The sequence below is a fragment of the Drosophila ficusphila genome, unplaced genomic scaffold (assembly GCF_018152265.1).
Source record: "Drosophila ficusphila isolate 14025-0441.05 unplaced genomic scaffold, ASM1815226v1 contig_791, whole genome shotgun sequence".
NCBI lineage: Eukaryota > Metazoa > Arthropoda > Insecta > Diptera > Drosophilidae > Drosophila > Drosophila ficusphila.
In genome coordinates, this window is record NW_025064737.1 from 19,496,247 (window position 1) to 19,516,952 (window position 20,706).

The 20,706-nt window shown below is 45.6% G+C and overlaps 1 protein-coding gene across 1 annotated transcript in view; it reads left to right on the forward strand.

The window, feature by feature from the left end:
- The window catches only part of LOC108095860 (hemicentin-1), a 130,464-nt gene that overhangs the window by 90,691 nt on the left and 19,067 nt on the right, over nt 1-20,706 (forward strand). Inside the window, exons 4-8 of the mRNA XM_017197161.2 lie at nt 5,792-5,905; nt 12,823-13,023; nt 18,340-18,480; nt 19,085-19,216; nt 20,098-20,195. Coding sequence (XP_017052650.1) covers nt 5,792-5,905; nt 12,823-13,023; nt 18,340-18,480; nt 19,085-19,216; nt 20,098-20,195 — 686 coding nt within the window. The remainder of the gene's footprint in view (nt 1-5,791; nt 5,906-12,822; nt 13,024-18,339; nt 18,481-19,084; nt 19,217-20,097; nt 20,196-20,706) is intronic.

Here is a 20,706-nt window from a genome sequence, read left to right on the forward strand (position 1 = left end):
GCGGAATTGAAATCATTGCCGTCATTTGGAAGCCATTACGTATGATATATGCGCTAATCTGATATGCAGGCACACAAACACACCAACACACGAGCACACACACAAGTTGGGTGAATAAAAATGTCACCGAGAGCGGCAACAACAATCAAAAAATACAATTTATACACAGGCAGTCGCACACAAAAGGACCCACGAAATGGCGCCGCTGGCGAAAGGCAAACTAAACACGTTGTCCTTTGGAGAAAGGATGTGTTTGCCAGTGAGTGTGTGAGTATAAGTGTGTGTGTGTAAGTCTCGCTGTGTTGCATGCAACACATTCGCTAAGTAGCTGGCGGATGGCGGATGGCGGGGGTGGCTGCCTCGGCGCGTGATCCTGCGAAAAGGTTGCCCGGGCAATTGAGTGTGAAAATTTCGTAGGCATAAGGAGGTTGACTAATGCACGAGCAGGCACTCAACTGGCGTGTCGATGGCCCCGACTCGCATCCTTGCCATCCCCGGATCCTTGCCATCCCCAGATCCTTGGCATCCCGAAAGTTGCTCTGACAGCTTATGAGCCAGGTCAAAGGACGGCAGCCAGGTGGCTTCGCTGGAGCTCCCGGTGACGAAGCCGTCGACAAGTCAATAAATATGCTCCCAGATATTCATGGGCGACATGTGCTCGAAACCGAAACCAGAACCGAAACCAAAACCAAAACCAAAACCAGAGCCCATACCCAAAACGAAACCAGTAGCGAAAGAGAATGCCTGGGCCTTAATCACGTGGCCAAAGCACACAAAAAAAAATCTTTAAAAAGAAAAAGATTATAACTAATGATTATCAAAGAGATTCGACTTTTAAGTAGCAACAAATGTGGAATAAGAACCCAAAACGAATTGGTTACTCATGTATCAATTGAACACAAATATCCGATTAAACATTACATTGATTTCTGAATAGTTTACCCACTCTTTTCTTTCGGTGCACTCGCATCGTTGTTGCGTCAGATTCAGAGGACCTTTCGCCAGACATCAGAGCATTGACATTGATTTGTTTTTCCCCCCAGCCGCTGCGTCTCACTTATTTCGGGGATTGTAATACGCTTTTGATTTGCCCGAAATTCCATTTTTCACAATTTAATGCGCATTTCGCTACGTGTTGTCGTCACCGGGGCCATCTGGAACGTGCCCGGAACCATTGGGCCGGAGAAAAGTCCCGGGACCGGCGCACATCTATCATAGCCAGGGCATTTGTCACGTGAGGGACAACGTGATTTCATTTTCCTGTCGCCATAAAGGTGACACATTGCATTCGTCCTGCTCCATTTGTTCTGTATTAGTCTAAGTACGCGTTGTTGTATCTCTGCTAGCTTTGTATCTTCTTTCGCTTTAAATGATTCCTCTGTCTCTGTAAATGTTGGCTTAATAAATAGTGAGCAAAAAAGAGTGAACAGCAATTTATTCGGCGGTCGAGCGCTGAAGCGTTCCATTGATTTTCGGCACCCGGGCTGGATAACATGTTGTTAAACCGCAGGAACGCGAGCAAACAAATTGCCCACAGCAGTTGGCCAGAAATTGTTGAACATAACTTCAGATTTTATGGCCCACATGTGTGCGAAAAGAGAATGGCGTAGCGGTGCATAGAAAGTGGCGGGGCATGTGGGTATTCATTGTGGGTTCAGTGGTTCAGTGGTTCGCTGCCCGGAGTTTACTGCAGTTTACTATCAGTTTGCCGCTCGGCCAGTGTGGCTGCGAAATTAGCGCTCCACTGGCTTCGCTGGCCGCGCTAACCTGGCCGAAACAGAACGATTTGGGGCCACCTTCCCCTTCTCAACTTGCGATGTTCGCAAGCCGTCTTTTGCGGCCGGGCCAAGTTTCATGTCAAAAGTGCACTCCATGAATATTTCACTTGCAATCACATTGTTTTCCCGCTAACTTTTTAGATTGTTTTAACATGTGGCGGAAGTGGGCGTGGCCGGTCGAAGGAGTGGCACGTAACGTTGCAACAACAGTATCAAACTTTGGTTTTCACTCAATTTTGGCAATGCTTTTCAGTCTTGTGGCCATCCACCCAACCACCCATCCCATCCATACCACCCATCCACCCGCCGCCCCCCAAAAGCTGTTCGAAATTTGCGGCTACGTGCAGGGAAAGAAAAACTTTACTTTTGTATCCAGCAGGAATTTATTTTTGTTCGATCTTTCAAATTTATTAAGAAGCTTTTGAAACTATTTTAAATAGCAAAGTGTAGCATTTTGTAATCTTTAATTGGAGTTTGTAGCAGGCATTTGAAAAGTTAAAAAGTTACTTCAATTTTAAGCTTGTATACTTTCGATTGTCTAGATTTTCTTCGCCAATATTTAGTGAAACATGGACTCTAAATCGAATCTTTAGTTTGTTACCTGTACTTGAATTGTAGAAAGGCTTTATCCTTCGACTTTATTTTCCCGTGCATCAATTCGTGTGGGGCTCTGTGTGTTTGCTGAGGTAATCCTTGATTCCCTTGTGCTAAATTTGCCAGTTCAGTTCGGTTGTGTTCGGTTGGGCGCCCTATCGCCTCACCCGTCAGATTGCACAACTGGCTGCTCTTTGTGCTGGGCACGTTAATAGTGCTGGGATCTTTGATGGCTGAGTTCGTCTGCTCGAAATATGGGAGATTTATGCAGACGTCTGTTGGCCAGCCAGCCAGCCAACCAGCCAGCCAGTCAGCCATTCAGCCAGTTAGCCAGTCGGGATAAAGGCCACTCCGGCATAAGTAGCCGCTCAGAAGATATTGCGTGTTTGCCTTTGGCAACTGCCATGAAAAGCACCTGCCCGGATCTGCTCTTTTGGCGCTTTATCAGGGGATTTACTATGTTGGCTTAAAGTTGCTTCCCATCGCTGCCCGTTAAATGAATTTCCACGTTTTTTTTTACCGCCCTTTGCTGTTTGTCCTTTTTCACACAGTTTTTAGGAAAGTGCGCGCGGCTTTTGTCGCAGTTGCATCTCCGGTGCGAACTGAAACGCAGAGCAGGTGCAGTGGCGTCCCTGAGCCGAAATTACAACGGTTGCAGCAGATGTTGCAGGAACAGCGAACAGCAGGAACCAAGCCGTTTTCTATATTTTATGCACTTTGCGTGCTACCAAAATTGTAACATTTTTTTACCCCCTTGTTTTTTTGGGGGGTTGCGATTCTCCCACTTTTGGGCGTTACTGCACACTTTTTGCAATGAAGGTCAGCGGGCGAAACTGCCGAGTGAATGGTACTTCCCGGTGGAAGAAGAAGAAGAAGGGTTCTCACGAAGTTAAAAACTAGTTTTGATAATTTTCTACTCAAATTGAATATTTGCAACTGTATGTGAGGCAAACTTTTCTTATTCTCTGCGAATAACTTTAATGGAAAAACTTTGAATATCAAACCGCAAAAACAAAAAATCCTGACCAGAGATTGGTGAAAGGGGGGGAGCGGGAAAGCAAGGACCCGGGGGCCAAAAACGGGCACTAAAATTGGAAAATTGAAATTGAATTGTAGACACAGACAGGCAAACAGGCGACCGAACTGACCAGACACAAATAGAAAGTAGAAAACTCAAATTCAAACTTCGGCCTCGGTTCAATGAGTGCATATTCACCTCTGGGGAGCAAAGAATCAAATTGAAATCAAATAAATATGCAGGAAATATTCCTGGGGCACGTGTGAGTGTGCAAATGAGTGCTGGCGGAGATTCTTTCATCTCTGGCTTTTCATCTCTAGCGAGATCCCCTCTGGATTTCCCGGGGACGCGGTTCAGCGCCCATGTGGCACAAAGTCATTTGGTTTATTAGCACTCGACGGAATGCCAAATCCCAAGATGGCAGAAGGGCACGGAAACCCTTGCTTCCTGTCGCAACTAGAATGGATGGGGATGGAGGGAGGGAGGAAGGAGGACTCTCCTCTTCTCGTCCGACATTATTTCGTTATTATCCGCATCAAGGACTCGATTGACAGGAGCACAGGCACGTGCTGCCAACGCCTTTATCCGTCGTCTTGCGAAAATATTGTCACAAGCAACGAGCCGGGCTAAAAACAGACTAGTCTCGGCTACAAAAGAAATTATATTTACTAGGCCAGAACGGCAGAAAATTCTGAAGAAGAAAAAAATAGACGAGAAAACGAACCAGGAAAACAAAACACACAAATAGGCTACACAAGTCAGGTCGCACGGGCCAAGAGCTCAAAAAAGCAGAAGAGCAGAAAAAACAGCAGAGGAATCAAATAAAATGCCGGCAACATGGCATCGAGGGTCCTGCCAAGTCCTCGCTCGCTTGCCTGTCAGCCTCCACTTTTTCGCAAGTGCGTGCTGCTGACTTCTGGCCCAGCTTACCTATTTCTTTTCTCCGAAAAGTATTCCTACTCTCCTGCCGGCTGCCCCTCCTGATCCTGCTAGCAAATGTTTCCGCAGCAGATAAATACAACATTTGACACTTCATTATTGTGCCCGCAGCGTAATCGAATCAATTCAATTCCAGGACCTCGGCTGGCCACGTCAGGTCCTGTCATGGTGTCAAAAGTGCTTGGTCCTCGGTCCTTTCCATCCGCATCCGCATTCGCAGTGGAAGTGGCAGTGGCAGTGGCAGTGACTGAGGCAGAGGCGGTGGCAGGACCCTTCAGCCCCGTCGTCCTTTCATTGTTCATCGCTCAGAGCCCCAAGGCTCAAGGCAGCTTGCCCTGTTGACACATTCGCTTAAACGTATTAAATTGTTTGCCGTCGCCTTTTGGCATCGACTCGTCGTTTCGTCCTCGTTTTTGTTGTTGTTGCTGGCGCTTTGTAGCTGACGCACAGTTTTTCTTGTTTTTCCTGTTTTCATTTGTTATTGTTGTTGTTATTCCTGATTTTTTTTTTTTTTTTTGCTGATCCTTGATGGCGCTCCGTTTGCGTGCGGAAGTGCGGCCAGCGTAGTCGTATCTGTATCCGCACTTGGCCCTGTCACACTAAAAGTAATCGATTACCTTGTAACCGGATACGAGCACATCCGCTTCGGGGGGAAGGCGGTGGCCAGTCCCGAATGTCCCGAAAGTCTCGAAACAAATGACGGGTGTGCTCGGCGTTTAATTGAGTTTAATTGGGGCCGGCCGCAGTGCCTGGCTATTTATGCAATAATCATTGTTTAATTACAAAACCAAATAAATACCCTAATGCCATGCATGCGGCAGAGGGCCTTTGATGTGGTCACCGTGGGCTTGAATAAATTATGCAAGACACGCATTACCAGATACGCAAAGCGCATCGGTGTCTGTGCGTGCCGATGGGTGTTGGCAATTGAATTAATTCCGTACTCAACGGAGTGTTGGTCAAAAAGTATGCTTTAATATTTAAGTGCAATTTAACACTTTACCATCACACTCACACACACACACACAGAGAGATGAAAGCAATCCCACAGCACGTACACACACAAGCATAAGCACACGCACAAGGACTCAAGGATTGACATATAAAATTGATTAGCAAATCAACAGCAAGTGCATTAAATTATTTGCCCATCCTTCTTGGCCAGAGCTGTGCGTAAATTTGACAACTTTCATTGGATGGGCATAATAAAATGCACTTTATGAACTTTCCGACATCTGACAAATATTCTTAAATGCACTAAACCAATTAGCCATACACACAAGATGTTGTGTTGATCTAGAATCTAGTTGATGTCCGGCAGACCGAGATGTGTGCACACATTCTGGCCAGAAACCGAGTAATAATATTTTGAGTAATTTAGTTTATGTCTCGTACGAAAATAGCAAAAGGCATTTGATATTAAAAGTCCGTCTCTCCTCTCCTTTCTGTGTTTCCTTTGCAGTTTCTGCCCAGAGCCTGATGACCAAGAACGAGCCCATGTTCATATCACGTTCGGAGACATTCAAGTTTATCACCGGCGAGACAATAGTCCTGCCCTGCGAAGTAGCCAACACGGGTGAGTATTAGTATAAGTAATAGTAGTGGTTGTAGTAGTGGTAGTGGGATAGCCCGGGAAAAACCCGGAAAACCCATTTTCCATCAGGCATACCGACACGGGCAGATTCGCCCACGCAGTTTGCATTTAAATGCTGCGGTCGAAGGCTCTGCCATACAAATAATTAAGCCGACATTATGCGATGGCCACAACTATGCATTAATCCCCCGGCCGGGCTAAAATCCATCCGACTGAGTCCTCTGTGGCACTCCGACCGCAGAAAAACAGGACCGGCGATGGGTGGCAACACATCCATTCGTCCATCCAAGACATGTGTAGTGGTCACGGCGTTTTTGCTGCGGTCTTCCGCTCAACTCAAGTCCTGGCATCCGAACGCTGCCCGTTCGCTCCATGTACGTTTTTCAATTTAAATGCGGTCGTGTGTGCGAGATTATTTGTACATAACAAGGATTTAGCATAAGCAACAGCATGCCAGGGGATTGGGAGGGGGCTCAAATATGTGGGAGGAATAAAATAAAGCTCGGCCAAGACAAAGCCGCCCAAGATGGTCAAAACTTGTGCCACTCGTCGGAGACAAAATGCTACATAAAAACTCGGACCAAGACACTTCGAGCACATTTTATTTGTGCACAGAGAAAATGTCTCTAGAAAATGTATTATATTTTGAATATTATTATATTATATCGTTTCAAGGAAGTCCAAAGCATGTTATTTAAAAAAAATGTTAGAGGTAGTTTCATTTTCTTACTTAACTAGGAAGAACTGGATTATTCAACATTTTATTTTAAACTTGTGTGTTAAAAAAATACTATTAGAATGTGTTCAATTCTTTATGATTTTTTCTCTGGCTTGTGTTCTGATTTTTTAGGCATTAGGCTTTAGCTTAGAAATATTTCCCAGTGCATGAACACACATATGTATCCGCTTATGTAGAAGCATATGAGCTTGAGACGTTTGCGGCGGGTGTATCCGTTTATAAGAAGAGGAAATACAGAACAAAGAATTTCATTTGCGTTTCTCATGCACTTGATTGCCTCCGACAACGACGAACTCCACAACTTCGACCAGGACGAGAAAGAGGGGACGAGAAGGAGGACGAAGTAGCAGGACCAGGACTAGAACCAGAACCAAGGACAAGACTAAGGCGAAGAAGACGAAGCTGGCAACGCAGGCGATGCGATACATAGACAATTTCTGCAACAAAATTATAGCTGCGGGCATTTGGGTACTAATAATAAAAAAGCAGGGCTGAGAACAGAAAATACCGGAATAAAGCACAAGAAAGTAAATACAGGGCACGCCGGCGGGACGGAAGGAAAATAAATTGGCTGGGCGTTTGGTTTTCCCCGCAGTTAGCCCTCTTCATCCACCGATCCGCCAGTTGGCCCGGTTTGTCCCCTTGGCTAATGCCGCATTATGCTAATAAAGTGCCCATACGACAATTTCATTACTGCCATTGCTCCACTCGCGGCTTATAAGCGCCCTTAAACGAAATAATTAAAAGCTGAGCCGCGGCACGAACGCTTTGTTTTTTAATAACGCATGCTTTATGGGGCACGCGGCAGAAATATGATTAGGAACGCGTATCTGGCGTATCGGGTGTATCGGGCGATTTGGCCCGATTGCGGACGCAGGTGAGGCGGAACGCAGTGCTACCGCCCCTTTTATGGGCGCGATCGTAAAGTGTAAAAAATAATTGATAGAATTTTTAAAACCGCCACTAAAACGTCGCACTCTCCGGCACTTTGTACAATTTATGCGCATTTTCATTCCGTTTTATGGATGCGAACTCGTAAAAACGAAAATCACACAAAGGGCAAAGCTTTGAGTGTGTGAGTGCGTGTGTGTGCGTGTGTTAGCATTTCCATATTATATGAAAATGCCTTTAAACACTTATTACGCAGCTCTGAGCGCCGAAAGAGTAATCTTTCAGCTCGAGTGGACGAAGGGGCGATAGTCTGAGTCTGAGTGCGAGCAAACAGTGAAACATTTCGTCATTATCATTTCATTTGAATTTTTATTTGTTCGCCAGTTTCTGTCTGGCACGCAAAGTCTGTTTATTCCATAGTCTGCTTGCTTGTCTGTGTTTTCAGCTTTTTTTCCTTTGTTGTTTGCCTTTGCCACTGCCACTGCCTCTGCCTCTGCCACTCCTGCAACTGCTCCTTTGCTCCGGCAGGATACCCTCTAGACGGCAAAGCTCGACAATATCAATTTCGGAAAATCCAAATATTTCTTTTGATCATGAGCGAGAGAAACAGTTCAGTTCGGTTCATGCTGCCAAAGCGTAATTATATCCCAGAAGCTTAGGCTTGTGTACAATATCTTAGGCGTCTGGCTGATGTCCTGCTGGAGAGAGAGGACGCCGGGGTGTCCTGGCAAGAAAAGCAAACACAGACAAAGGCAGGTGGCAGATTGTTCTTTTAGAGCAGTTTGTTTGGACGAATTTGCATGTTAATCCTGTGCCTTTCGAGACGAGTAAATATTATTATATAATTTATGCTTGTAAACTGGCAAAATGGTGAAAAACCTCCTAAATATACAATATGCGAGAGACGGGAAAACAGATTTAATTTTAACTCGCAATATTTCGGAAGCTTTTGTGGCTGATTGTGCACGGCCACTTCTCGTTCGCTTCAATGTTGCAGTTTTTAAGCTTTTCTAAATCGGCTAATTAATTGCCTTGGCCATTTTATCCGCTGCTCAACTTGTCTGCATGCAAAGCCAGTGTCGTGTGAATTTTTCATTGCGGCTTCGCTGCAACGGCAACAAGGACTAAAACAACCAAGCGTAATGGCAAGAGCAAAAACATTTAACAACTGGCCACGACTAACTGGTAAATGCTAACTGGTAACTGGCTGCGACTGTAAACTCGAATGCAATAAAATTCAAAACACAAAAACCCCGTCATTGCGGCCATACAAACGCTCATTACGCTTTGATGGAGCGTCGGCGCTCGAAACTATTACCCGGCAAACGGAAATGGAATCGTACCGCAAAAGTTGAAGTTGTGCAAACAGCAGGACGGACCAGCCGACCGACCGACCACTCGACTTCGCATGGAGTTTGTTATACTCGTATGAATGCGGAGCGGTACGGTACGGTGGCAACAAAGTTTCAATATTAATGCCATTTACAGTTCTAATTTCGCTTTTTCCGTACAAGCAAGCACACACGCACGGCCTCAGCGCACACACACTTAACACACTCACACTCGCACTCACACTCGACCGGCAAACATACATAGTTGTACAAAGTTTCGCAAGAAGTTGCAGATAAGTCTGCCACGCCCCCTTACCCTCCCCGTATCCACACCGCCTCCTTCGTTCTAGTTTGCCTGCGGCGGCTAAGCCGCAACATCGTTTATCTTCGGGGGTCATCATCTTATAATATTGGCCTTTCCGACATGCAATAAATTGCGCTCAGACAAACAACATGTCCGTTTGGTCGGCCTTTGTTGCTTTTGTTGCTATTGTTGCTGTTGCTGTTGCTGTTGCTTTTGCTGCTGCTGCTGCCACACTGTGAGAAAGCCCCGTCAGAGTCCGGCGATGGCTGGCATATTGCGCATACGCACAGTATGCCCCGGGCAAACAGACAAAGGCGCTGCAACAATGCGAACATTGGCCATATTTGAATTGGTCGAGTTTGTGTGCCAGCCTGTTTATGTGCATATGGATGTACATGTGGCTCCGATTGTGTGTGTGTGTGTGTGTGTGTGTGTGTGCAGGATCTCTGTCACTGGGTGAAGTGTGGAAAACTAAAAGTTGGCTTTTGGGCTGTAAACAATGAACCGGCGCTCGGCAGCAGGACGTGTGTGGTCGGCCCATTTGTCCAGAAGGAGGCCGTGTTTATGTGAGCCCAGCGAGGATGAGTCCGACATGGAAAAACCGAAATGCTTTTACCGAGTTTCCGCCCCACGCCAGCCACTCTCGTTCATCCTCATCCTCATCCGCTTCTGCTCCTGCTCCTTCTCCTTTCACTGATCCTGATTCTAGGACTTGCCGCTCGCTTAACGGCGCAATTGCTTGCATGTATTGTTGTCGTAATGCCGCCACTTCACCCCGCATCCTTTTGCTCTATCTGTGTGCGTTTGTTTGTGTGTGTTTCTATTTAGTTTAGAACACTTAAACCGGAAATTGAGGCGTTTCGTGTTTTGCTTGTTTTCGTTAGATTGTTGTTATTTTAGTTAACAATTTATTTAGTTGCAGCCGGCAGTGGTGCACACATGAACAGGGCTCCTCCTGATTTATGTGTGCCCTTGCAACGGACAAGAGTCCTTAGTCCTGAATCCTGAACAATCTTGGCCCAGAGTCTGCTAAATGGTTTCTGCAGAATAATTATTTTGCCAACCGAGTGCCTATATACACAGAAAGCTCAGAACAACCTGTAAACAATTACGTTTTACTCTTAGCAGTTATTTCGGTAATTCCTGTATCCTTTCCATAAGCTTTTCCATTTTAATTTTGAAATGGGGTGATGATACCAGCAAATATTTCAAATCGGCATCCGAAATGTCTGTGAATTTTGTTCTTACATCAAAGAATAATTTCAATTATTCAGGAATTTCCAATGTAAATGAACTGACAGGTCTAAAACAAAGAAAGCCAATTAGGCGGAGCTCGTTGAAATTAACCAATTGTGTGGCCTGAAAATTTCCCTAGGAACCAAGTAATTGACAGCCCAACTGGGGCAATTTGGGGGCCTTTGCCCAATTTGCATATCCCTGCGCAAAATCGACTTGGCAATGCACCAACTACAACTGACGTTTGCTTCATTCATAACTCAATCAAGCGGCTAATATGATATGACTGCACTTCGCCAGCACGTACAAGTTGCAACACCCGTGCGCCAGCACCCTTTGCCCCCTAATTCCTAAGCAAAACGTAGGAGTGAGGGGAAAGGGGAGGGGAAGGGGAAACTTCGAAGGGGCGAGCCCACAACTCAATACCCTCGCACCCCCCGGAAGCCTAAAGAATTATATTTTCCGTTCGTTTGCCGAGTCTCTCTCTCTCGTTCTGCGGCAGGGACACCATCCACATCTACATATCCCTGCCACCTGGCTGCATATCCTGCAGCCGCAACTCCACCTTCGACTCCTTTTAGAGCACGCTAACGACAGCAGGTGGTGCTCGTTTATTTATTTGTTTTTGCAGTGCACTGCGCCTGCATCGCCTGCCTTTCAGCCCATCAGACCCTCAGTTCTTCAGCATTTCAGGCTTTCATGGCGTCGGAGACCGTGCGCCTCGGCTTGTTGATGTTGTTGAACTCATTGCAAATAAATACGCTTTTTGAATGCGCATGTAAATGACTTCATAAGCATTTTATTACAGCCCAGCCAACTTGGCTCAGGTCCTACCGCACTCACTCACTCACTCCTTTATTTTTTGCCGACTGGTGTGACTGCGTGCGAGGTGAAATCAATTCGAGGAAGGTGCAGTCGTACAGCTGCGGTCAAAATGTTGTTAAAGTGTATTCTGATATGCAAATATTTTGAGTAATACTTGTTAAATCAAACAAATGGATCAATGGCATACAATATCAACTTCCCTGTAAGCAATTGGATTTTAAAAAGTTTCCGAAACTTAATAATCTTAAATCTAGTTACATCTATATACAAATTTTATCGATTGTTTTTGAAGAAATGGAGCAGTATACATATTTTATGGGAGGTGGTAATAATTTTTTGGCTGCAGCTGTATATTTTGTCCTCGTACTCTTCATTTTTTGGCAGCATAAAAGCTCACTTAGCTGTCGATGGTGGGCAAAATTGTTTTAATTTTTAATGATCGCAGCTTGTTGGCGCCGAAACACGGAAGTCATACATCATTAGTAGCAAATCCGGTAGCTTCAATACACATTTCAATACTTTTTGGATTCCATCTCCTCCATTTTTCCCCCACATTCTCACTCCCAACTTCGCAGACCATCGATGCACGCGAACGGAAATTTACATCGAGCAACTCACATAAATTGAAAAAGGAATCACAATTAATGAGTTCGATGAATACGCCATTGCCAATGGGCTGTCGTACGTGAATGAGTGTGTGAGCGTGTCTATGAGTGTATTTGTTTTGATTAGGGTGGACCAGAATTTAGATAATTATTAATGGGTTTTCTCTAAAATAATGAGGAATAAAAAAATTATTTAAGTAAGTATTATGTATTTTGAAAAATGGATTAAAATTAATGTGATAGGAAAAGTCTAAACAAATTTAAATGAGCAGCTTTGTAGTATTTAAAAATATTTTGAAATTATTAAAATCAATTCAAAATCAGGGAGCTTTGATTTCTCTTTTGAAATTGTATAAAATAAAGACGGAAATACATTTTAGGCTCGTATTTTCCTATTAGATCTCTTTGAAGGTCCACTCTATTTACATGTGGCTGACTGGCATTCTTCCTATGGCATCCTGGCAGCCTCCTGCTCCTCCTTCCCCTCCCCCTCCTTCACCCCTTCCCCGCCCCATTCCTCTGCCGCAGCAACTGCTGGTGAAAGCATCCGAGTGTCTGACTGCCTCTCATTCTGGCATATGATTGCAAATGCCGCACATTAGCGGATATCAAGTGGGTGTTACTGAGTGCCTGTCTGACTCTCATCCAGTGTTGTTCATGCCGCCTGTCTGCGGTTTATATTCCACTCTGGATCTGCCTCTGTGTGTATGTGTGTGCGTGTGTGTGTGTGTATTGGGCTGTTGGTGTGTACGGGTCCATGCCAAATTGAATTTCTAGCCTTTTTAGATCCTTTGAAGCGGGCCATAATTGAGTCATTTGAATTCTGACTTTTCAATTTGCGCTGCCACTGCAATGCAAGCACTCGAATCTGCCATTCGATTTAATAACTCTCGAACATAATTTATCAATTATAATTCCGGCTCTGATTTTTCACTCTCTTTCTCTTTCGATTTCCCTTCTCATTGCAGATACGTACGTTGTGGCCTGGAAGCGAGGCATCGCTATATTGACCGCCGGATCCGTGAAGGTGACGCCCGATCCCAGGGTTCGCCTGGTCAACGGATTCAACCTGCAGATACGCGACGCTCTGCCAACGGATGCCGGCGATTATATCTGCCAGATTGCCACCATGGATCCGCGCGAAATCACCCACACGGTCGAGATACTGGGTAAGTAGGCCGGGCTCGCAAATTTGCCAACGACTTTTCGACACGGCGGGCATCGTTTGCATTGTTATGCAAAGTTCCAATCTCCCAGATTGACGTTCCCTGGGATTTTTATGGGCGAAATTTATGCGGCCGGCCGAAATCACTTGGGCCCCATTGTTAGGCCTCATCATTTGGGCACCGGGATCGACTCGACTCCACCCCGACTGTTGTGTGCTGGTCAAATTAACATATCCTTATATCCCAACATCCTCAGTGCTTAGTGCTTAGTGCTTTATGCGTCCGTGCCACTCAAATATGCTAAGTAGGTTGGCTGCAATTTGGCCGCTTTACGGCCAAAGATTCAATAGAGAGTGGAAATTTTTGGGTAGCGTTGGAAAAAATCAAAACTAATCTGCCATTTGGCCGGAATCGCAGCTCATCCCGCTGCAAAAATCCGAATGGAAGAGGAGCGGAGCGGAGAGCGGATGCAAATTGCTGCTCCTTTGGCTCCGGGTCCTGCTCAACTACTTCCTGCCGGAGAGACCGGTTGTGCCTAACAAGCGAACGACTCCGGCTTTGTTTCTGGCTCCTCTCCTGGGTGTCCTGGGCATCCTTCTTTTCCCAGCTCGCTTTGCTTTCCCTTTCCAATTCCCTTCCTTTCCTTTCCGTTCCGTTCCTTTCCTTTCCTTTGGCATGCGTCTTTGGCTGGGCTTCTAATCAGCAATGATGAATAATTTACATATATTTCCCCCAATTACAATGTTGCCCTTTATTTGCATACCATTGTGTGTATGTGTGTGTGTGTGAGCCACGCCCACTGCCTGGCTAACACTTGCCTTTTAACTGGGAATCCTTGCTTTGTCTCTCTGTCTGTGTGTGTGTGCGGTGCATGCAAATTGCGATACAATTCCCCAAATCTCCAAAGTGCTCTGTCCTGTTTTTTTCCCGCTTTTCAACTCGATCTTTCGGCGAGTTCAAACGATTGAAAATAGTTTTATCGCCGGCTTTAAGTCGCTTTAAGCGCGTATGTATGGATTTTCGCCAGAACATTATACGCAAGAGCAGGCCTATAAAAAATGCGTATTTATTTTAGCGGCGACAACTTTTTTCATTTGTCATTGAAACTTGGTCCTGCCTTGTGGTTCTGCGCTTTCCCAACTCCCCGCTTTCCTTTTCATTCGTTTTATTTTTTTTTTTTTTTTGTTTGGGCATCGCCGCAGGCAAACATTAAACGGAAAAACGGAAAACTCCCCGGCAGAGTGGGAAAAAAGTCGATTATTGAAAAGTTTTGTTTATTTTATGTGTTTATTATGCGCTCCGTTTGCCAAATAATGATCATGGCCAGAAATATTTCGTTTATTGAACTTTCGCAGCGCACGTAAATTTCTCGCCCCGTTTTTGCCGTTTCCATTGAAGCCCCAATCTCCAAGCCTCAACCTCCAACCTTCGACACCAAACCCCCAACCACCAATCGCCATTATTGTCAAAGGAGAAAACAGGCAAAATAATGCGCTGTCGAAGTTTTTATAGGCTCAGCAGCAGACACGGTCGGCCAACAGGACAAATGGGTGTGGGACATCCTCCCCAAATCAGAAGCCGAAACCCAAAGCCCGGATTCCTGATACCAGTATCCAACATCCAGGATTCAGTATCCCGAACCCAGCACCCAGTACCCAAATTCCCCGAAAAACCCACCATGTGGCCCGGCGTATTCGTATATAAATTTCATAAAGTTTGCCGCTCACTGGCATCTCGGCTTGGCAGTTTTTACGAGCGTAAATTACTTTCAGTTTGGCTCACACTAAAGATGAAAAAATAATGTGCGCCACTGCCAAAGTTTTCGCCGTGGCCATAGCGCACTTACAAAGACATTAGACCCGGCGATGGCCAAAAAATGGACCAGCCATCGAGTCAGCCATCTGATTGCTGGACGCGAGACCCTCGGGCCAGGGCCAAAAACAATGGGCCAAAGTTTGCCCGTTGACAAATCTTTTAATATGGCCCGGGCATTAATATCTGCAAAGCGACCCCGCAATAATTGCAGTCCCCGGACATCTGGCACTCGCACCTAGCCGCTTCTAACCGAGCCGAGCGAGGGGGGCTTTTAATATTTGATGAGGCCGCCAAGGTTGCTATCTGTTGGCCAGCAGTCAACACGGAGGGCGTTCTACGGGATGGCCTGGCCAGGTTGGTGAAGTGTGTCAAGGACTTGAAAGCATTTCGCGCTGGCTTGCAGCGGGCATTATTCATGTGACGTTTAATAAAACCAATTAGGCTTCGACATGGCCCATCCGCAATCCATCCATTAGCCGTTGGCAGGCTGTCGCCACTCGGTTTGGTTTGGTTTTCGGTCAGGTTTGGCGGGATTACGGTTTTCAACGAGGGGGAGCGATTCGAGGGCGCTGGCTCACCCAAATCCAACCGCAAAACATTATGTTATGCGGTGGCTGTGCGGTCGGCCGTTGCGGCAATTTGCACATTTTTATCACGGTCGAATCGGTGTGATTTTTAAATTCATTTCGACGTGTGACTTTAAAGTCCGTCGATTCAACTGGCCCAAATCGGATTGCGACTAGTTCGCAATTAGCCGTGTAATTACAGGTCCTTTGTTGGCACGCGAGTCGAAGGCAAGGACTCCACTTTCAGTATCGATAACAATGAAATCATTGAACCGGAAACCATAATTATTGCACCGACTGTGCGTGTGCGGTTTGCCATAGAAAATGGAGACCTGGTGTCCTGGTGTGATTTATATGCACAATATGCCAAAACAACTGTTCACGGACAAGGATGTTTGCCACGTCAGCCGGAGACAGGTGCAGAGAGAAATAGAGAAAGAGGGGAATGGAGGGGGGAAGGGAAAGGGACAAGGGGAAAATGGGAAAAGGGAAGGGAGAGACGCATTTAATTATGGCCAGTTGACCGACAATAGATCCCGGTACAATGGGCGGAACAACAATGTTTGTGCAACAACAAAGGATGCTGGAAAGGAGAGGTGTGGCCTATAATTATATGCCACAAGAACGGTAAACAAATCCCACACACGCACAATTACACACTCACACACACACACATACGCTCACAGGAAAGCAAGTTCTTTGGATACTTGAGACAAATTACGAACAGGAGACTGCAGCTGCAGGAGCCCACAATTAAATGCCCAGCTCTTTCTCTCTCTGCGCTCGGAAGCCGCTTAAGTTTTAGCACTAAACTTTATCGGCTGCAACAGAATATGGATTTAAATTACTTAACAGACATGCTCTGAAGTTTTGCCGTCCCCAATCCGGCGCACTTAAAGTTTAAGCCTGGCCGGGAGCAAATATTACAGTGTGTGTGTGACTGTGGGTGTTTCTGTATGAGTATGTGTATGTTGGTCGGTTTGGGCGAGTGGATGGCTGTGTAAGTGGGTGTGCAACTTTGCATGCCACAAAACCAGGACCCGAAGTTGAGCCACCATCCGCCGTGGCTGTTGCGAAATCAATATGAAACAAACTCTGTCAGAACTGACCGCAACCACTCCGCTTTCCCTCCTCCTTTTCCCCCTCCCCCTTCCCCTTCCTCGTCCTCTTCTCATCATCCTGATACTGCGGATCCTGCGGCGGATGCTTTGAAAGAGCTGCTTATTAAAATTTTTGCCAGATGGCCGCAAAACCGGCAAACCATCGACGCTGTCAGTCTGCAAGATTGAGACCCATTAAGTAGTCGTCATCTGCATGACATTACATGCCGCAATCCACGTATTACAAGCCGCACAGTCGAAATCAATTTCAGACCCGGGTATTCCGGCGTATTAAAAGAGCTTTGGGACCTCCATCCCCCCATCCCTCCAGGCCACCACCATCAGCGATAACAAGGAGACATATTTATTGAATTCAATATGCGAGTGTACAAAGCGTGAGAATATTGAAAATATATACCAAACACACACGTAGGTGGGCGAGGCACTTGCCCGCCTGCAACTTCATTGCGAGTTATCCGAGTCCTTTTCGCTGCGCCTTTTGCCTGGCTCATGATTTATTACAGTCTAATGCATATTTTGTGGCTGCAGGAGGACTCAGCTCTCCGCACACGAGCTGCAGAGGGAAAAAGGATACGTACTAAGTCAGAAATCCCTATTTATTTTCTTATCAAATACCAGAAAAAAGTAAGGAATTGAAGAGGACTTGCTCTTTATTGTATTTTCATATCTAAAATCCTATTAAAGTTGCAATAAAATGTCTTAAAAACTCAACTCAGTTATGCAAAGCCCAATAAATTTATATACATTCAGGCTTTTTTCTCAGTGCAGCTGTTAGCTGCGAGCCATGAGCTGTTTGTGCGCCCTTCAGTGATCAATTGTAATTTTCTTTCGAATGCAAATATCCTGGAGAGCTGGCGCTGCCATCCTTGCTGGGCTTATTTGTTTTGGCCAAGGCAATGGAATATATTATTTGATATATTGCAAATCGCATGTACTTGCAAAGAATTGCATCAATAACACATGTTTTGTGGGTCCACTGGCGTCGTCTGTGATAATTCGATCGGGGGCTAATCAGTGATGCCCCTTTTTGCGGCGCCTCTGCGGAGATGGGCTTATATTTGATATGTATATTGAGTCGACTACATCGCAGTGTCTCTGTGCGCCTTTTGGTTTATTGAGCTGTTGATACTCGCACTTAGATGTGGAAATTTCTGGGGAAAAGCAAATATCAGCAGAGTGTGTGCTGGCCTCAATTTGGGGGCTAGCCAAATGAACAAAATCCCCCAAGAGCTTTAACAAAACAAAGAGAAAAAGTGAAGAAAAACAACAAGAGGACTCAAAAATAAACACAAACCCACAAGCCCAGTGCAAACAATAACAACAACTGCCCGGCGTTCAGTAGCCCCAAAAAACCAAAAACGTAAAAAAAAGGAAATTTATAATAATGCATAAGAAATGTCCATAAAGTGGAATGAAGCCATCGAAGGCGGCAGATGGCAGTTTGTCCTTGATTTAGCCGCCGCACAGCAGACATAATTTTTAACAGCTGTAAAATAATGCGGCCGCAAGTATAAATAAACGCCGGACCCGAATTAAATCAAACTATGCCCCAGCGGGGTCAAAAAAACGAAAGGGGAACCGGGGGGCACTTTCCGAGTCGAAAGTCCAAAGTTGGAGACGCGTAAATGCCGTTTTCTCCCATTCAATTTGCATTCGGGACGCAGTTATTTATTCAAATTGTGTGATGTCCTTGCCCGGCCCCACTTTGCATACATTTCGGTGGACGGTGGGGACACTGGGACTCTGTTTGGCCATTTCTAATGTGTTTTTCTTTTTTTACTTTTCTCCTGCTTCTCGGTTTCTCCTTTGCCCTCCAGTGCCGCCGAGGATTCATCACATTAGCACCGGCGGACATTTGCAAGTCAAGAAGGGCTCGTCGGTGCGCATCGAGTGCTCGGCCACGGGTAATCCAATGCCGAATGTGACTTGGAGCCGCAAAAATAATATTTTGCCCAACGGTAAGATTGTGCATAAATGCGAGGACGAGTGCCACAGCCCAAACAACAAAAAAAAAGGATGCCATGTAACCAAACAACCGAGCAGCCAAACAACCAAACAACCGAGCAACCAAAAACCAACCAGAGGCCACGCAAATTAAAATCATAAAGAGCAACAAAGGACGAGCGGAGGCAAAAGTAAATGAATACAGTCGTAAAAGAAACTTTAAACAATTTCCATAAAAATGGAAAGTCAAAGAAATTAAAATTTTTTTCCTCGCCGCCTTCGTCGACCGCTTCGTTTGTCCTTTATTATTAAATATAATGCTCGCTCTGCCGGCAAAATCGCAGTGTGTACTGGCAAGTGTGTGAGGCTCTGCTGGTGGTTTCTCCGCTGTTTGTTGGTCGGTTGGCTGGTAAGTTGGTTGGTCATCCCGCGGCGGGGAGGCGACTCCACTGGGCGGACATCACTGTCACTTGGCCGCACGTTGATGCCCCGTAATTGGCTCTGTCATTTCTTGGGCCGCGGCTCTCGGCCTTCAGCCCCCGAACTTTGGGTGGCCACCTTATTGAGTTGCATTTTTCATGCGGTTTTCATGGCTCTCCAACTGAATTCTTTTCGCAGGCGAGGAGAAACTCCACTCGCACGTTCTCTCCATCGAGAATGTGGATCGGCACAAGGGCGGCGTCTACATATGCACTGCCAACAATCGCGTCGGCCAGCCGGCTTCCAGCCAGGTCGTCCTCCATGTCCTGTGTAAGTATGCCAGCCACTTCTGCACTGAAACACTAGGAAAATTAAAGGATATTAAATGGGGAGAAGGTCCCAGACTGGGTAACCAATTTATTGATTGATTTTCAAAAAACCTTTGAAGAACTATTTGCTTTTAAATTTATTAAATTTAAAACCTTTTATTCCTTTTGTGTTGGGATAAATTTTGTGCGTTTGTGTGCAGGTAAATATTTTTATTTGTTTAACACTGTTATATTTATTTTACTGCGAATTCAAAATGTCTAATTGAAAACAAAGTTCTAGTAACACCAATTTTATTTCCTAGTGTAGCCACACAATGGCAGCGAAACGAATTAATTTTTTCCGAACGCCTCTGTGCCACGGAGTTCGAATGTCAGTCCAATTTATGTCAAATCTGATTTCGATTCCGAACGGGTATTGACTTTTAACGCTCTTGCCGCACTTGCAGCGGTTCCGGGATACGGGATCCGGCGGAGTAGATGACGGAGTCATGAGGGTCCGCCCACGAGCCGTACTTTTATTACATTTACACACTTACCGACATTTATTGGTTGGCTGGCAATTATTGAAATGCCTGGCGGTGGCTCCCGGTCATACTGACATTTATTAAGAATTTATATGTTCAATTTTGATGGGAGTTCGTTACAACGGATCCCCTTTTCTCCCCCTCCCCCTATCATTACCGAAGGGGAGGTCGTTACATGTGCTAATTACACGGCTCCCATCTCTATTTACACTTTCTGGCTGAAATAGCTGCCGGCGGGGCCATTCGGCCATTGATTTTTCGCGTTCGCTGCCATTCCGTGAGACAGGACAATGTTCATGTTATTAACTAATTTCTTAACGTTTTCTCTCCTTCTTCTTTTTTTACTCCCACCCACCAGTTTCGCCGGAAATCTCCGTGGAGCGTCCCGTGGTCTTCTCCGGCGAAGGACACGAGGCCACGCTGGTCTGCATCGTCCACGGCGAAACACAGCCTGAGGTATGTTTTAATTAAATTTCATACATAAATTTTCATTATCGCGTTCGCTCACTTGGAAACACGTACAGCAAACCGCACAGATACAGATACAGATACGGATACAAGTACAGCAGCAGATACAGATACACGGACAGATTCGAAAGCATCGCTATGCTATGCTATATGTGCGGTCCATGGGTGTATATCCTAAGATTTAGCCATCTCGGGGAGTCCATTGTTTGGTCGGGCCGAAAGCAGCTGCTAGCCGCATGCTACCACCACGCATTAATTAAAAGTCTACAAAGGCGAATTGAAGTGCACTACAAATTGCAGATAAGAGATAAAGGACGCAGGACGAGCAGTTAAGAACTGAAGACGACGAGCATAATTTTAATCAAACATCGCTCACAAAAGTCCAACTGCAAGTGCAAGTGCGAGTGGGAGCCGGCATTTCGTCGCCATCCTTGTCATCCCAATGCCCATTGCAATTGCGAATGCCCGTTTTTCTGCAGTAATTTCGACTTCACTTTTA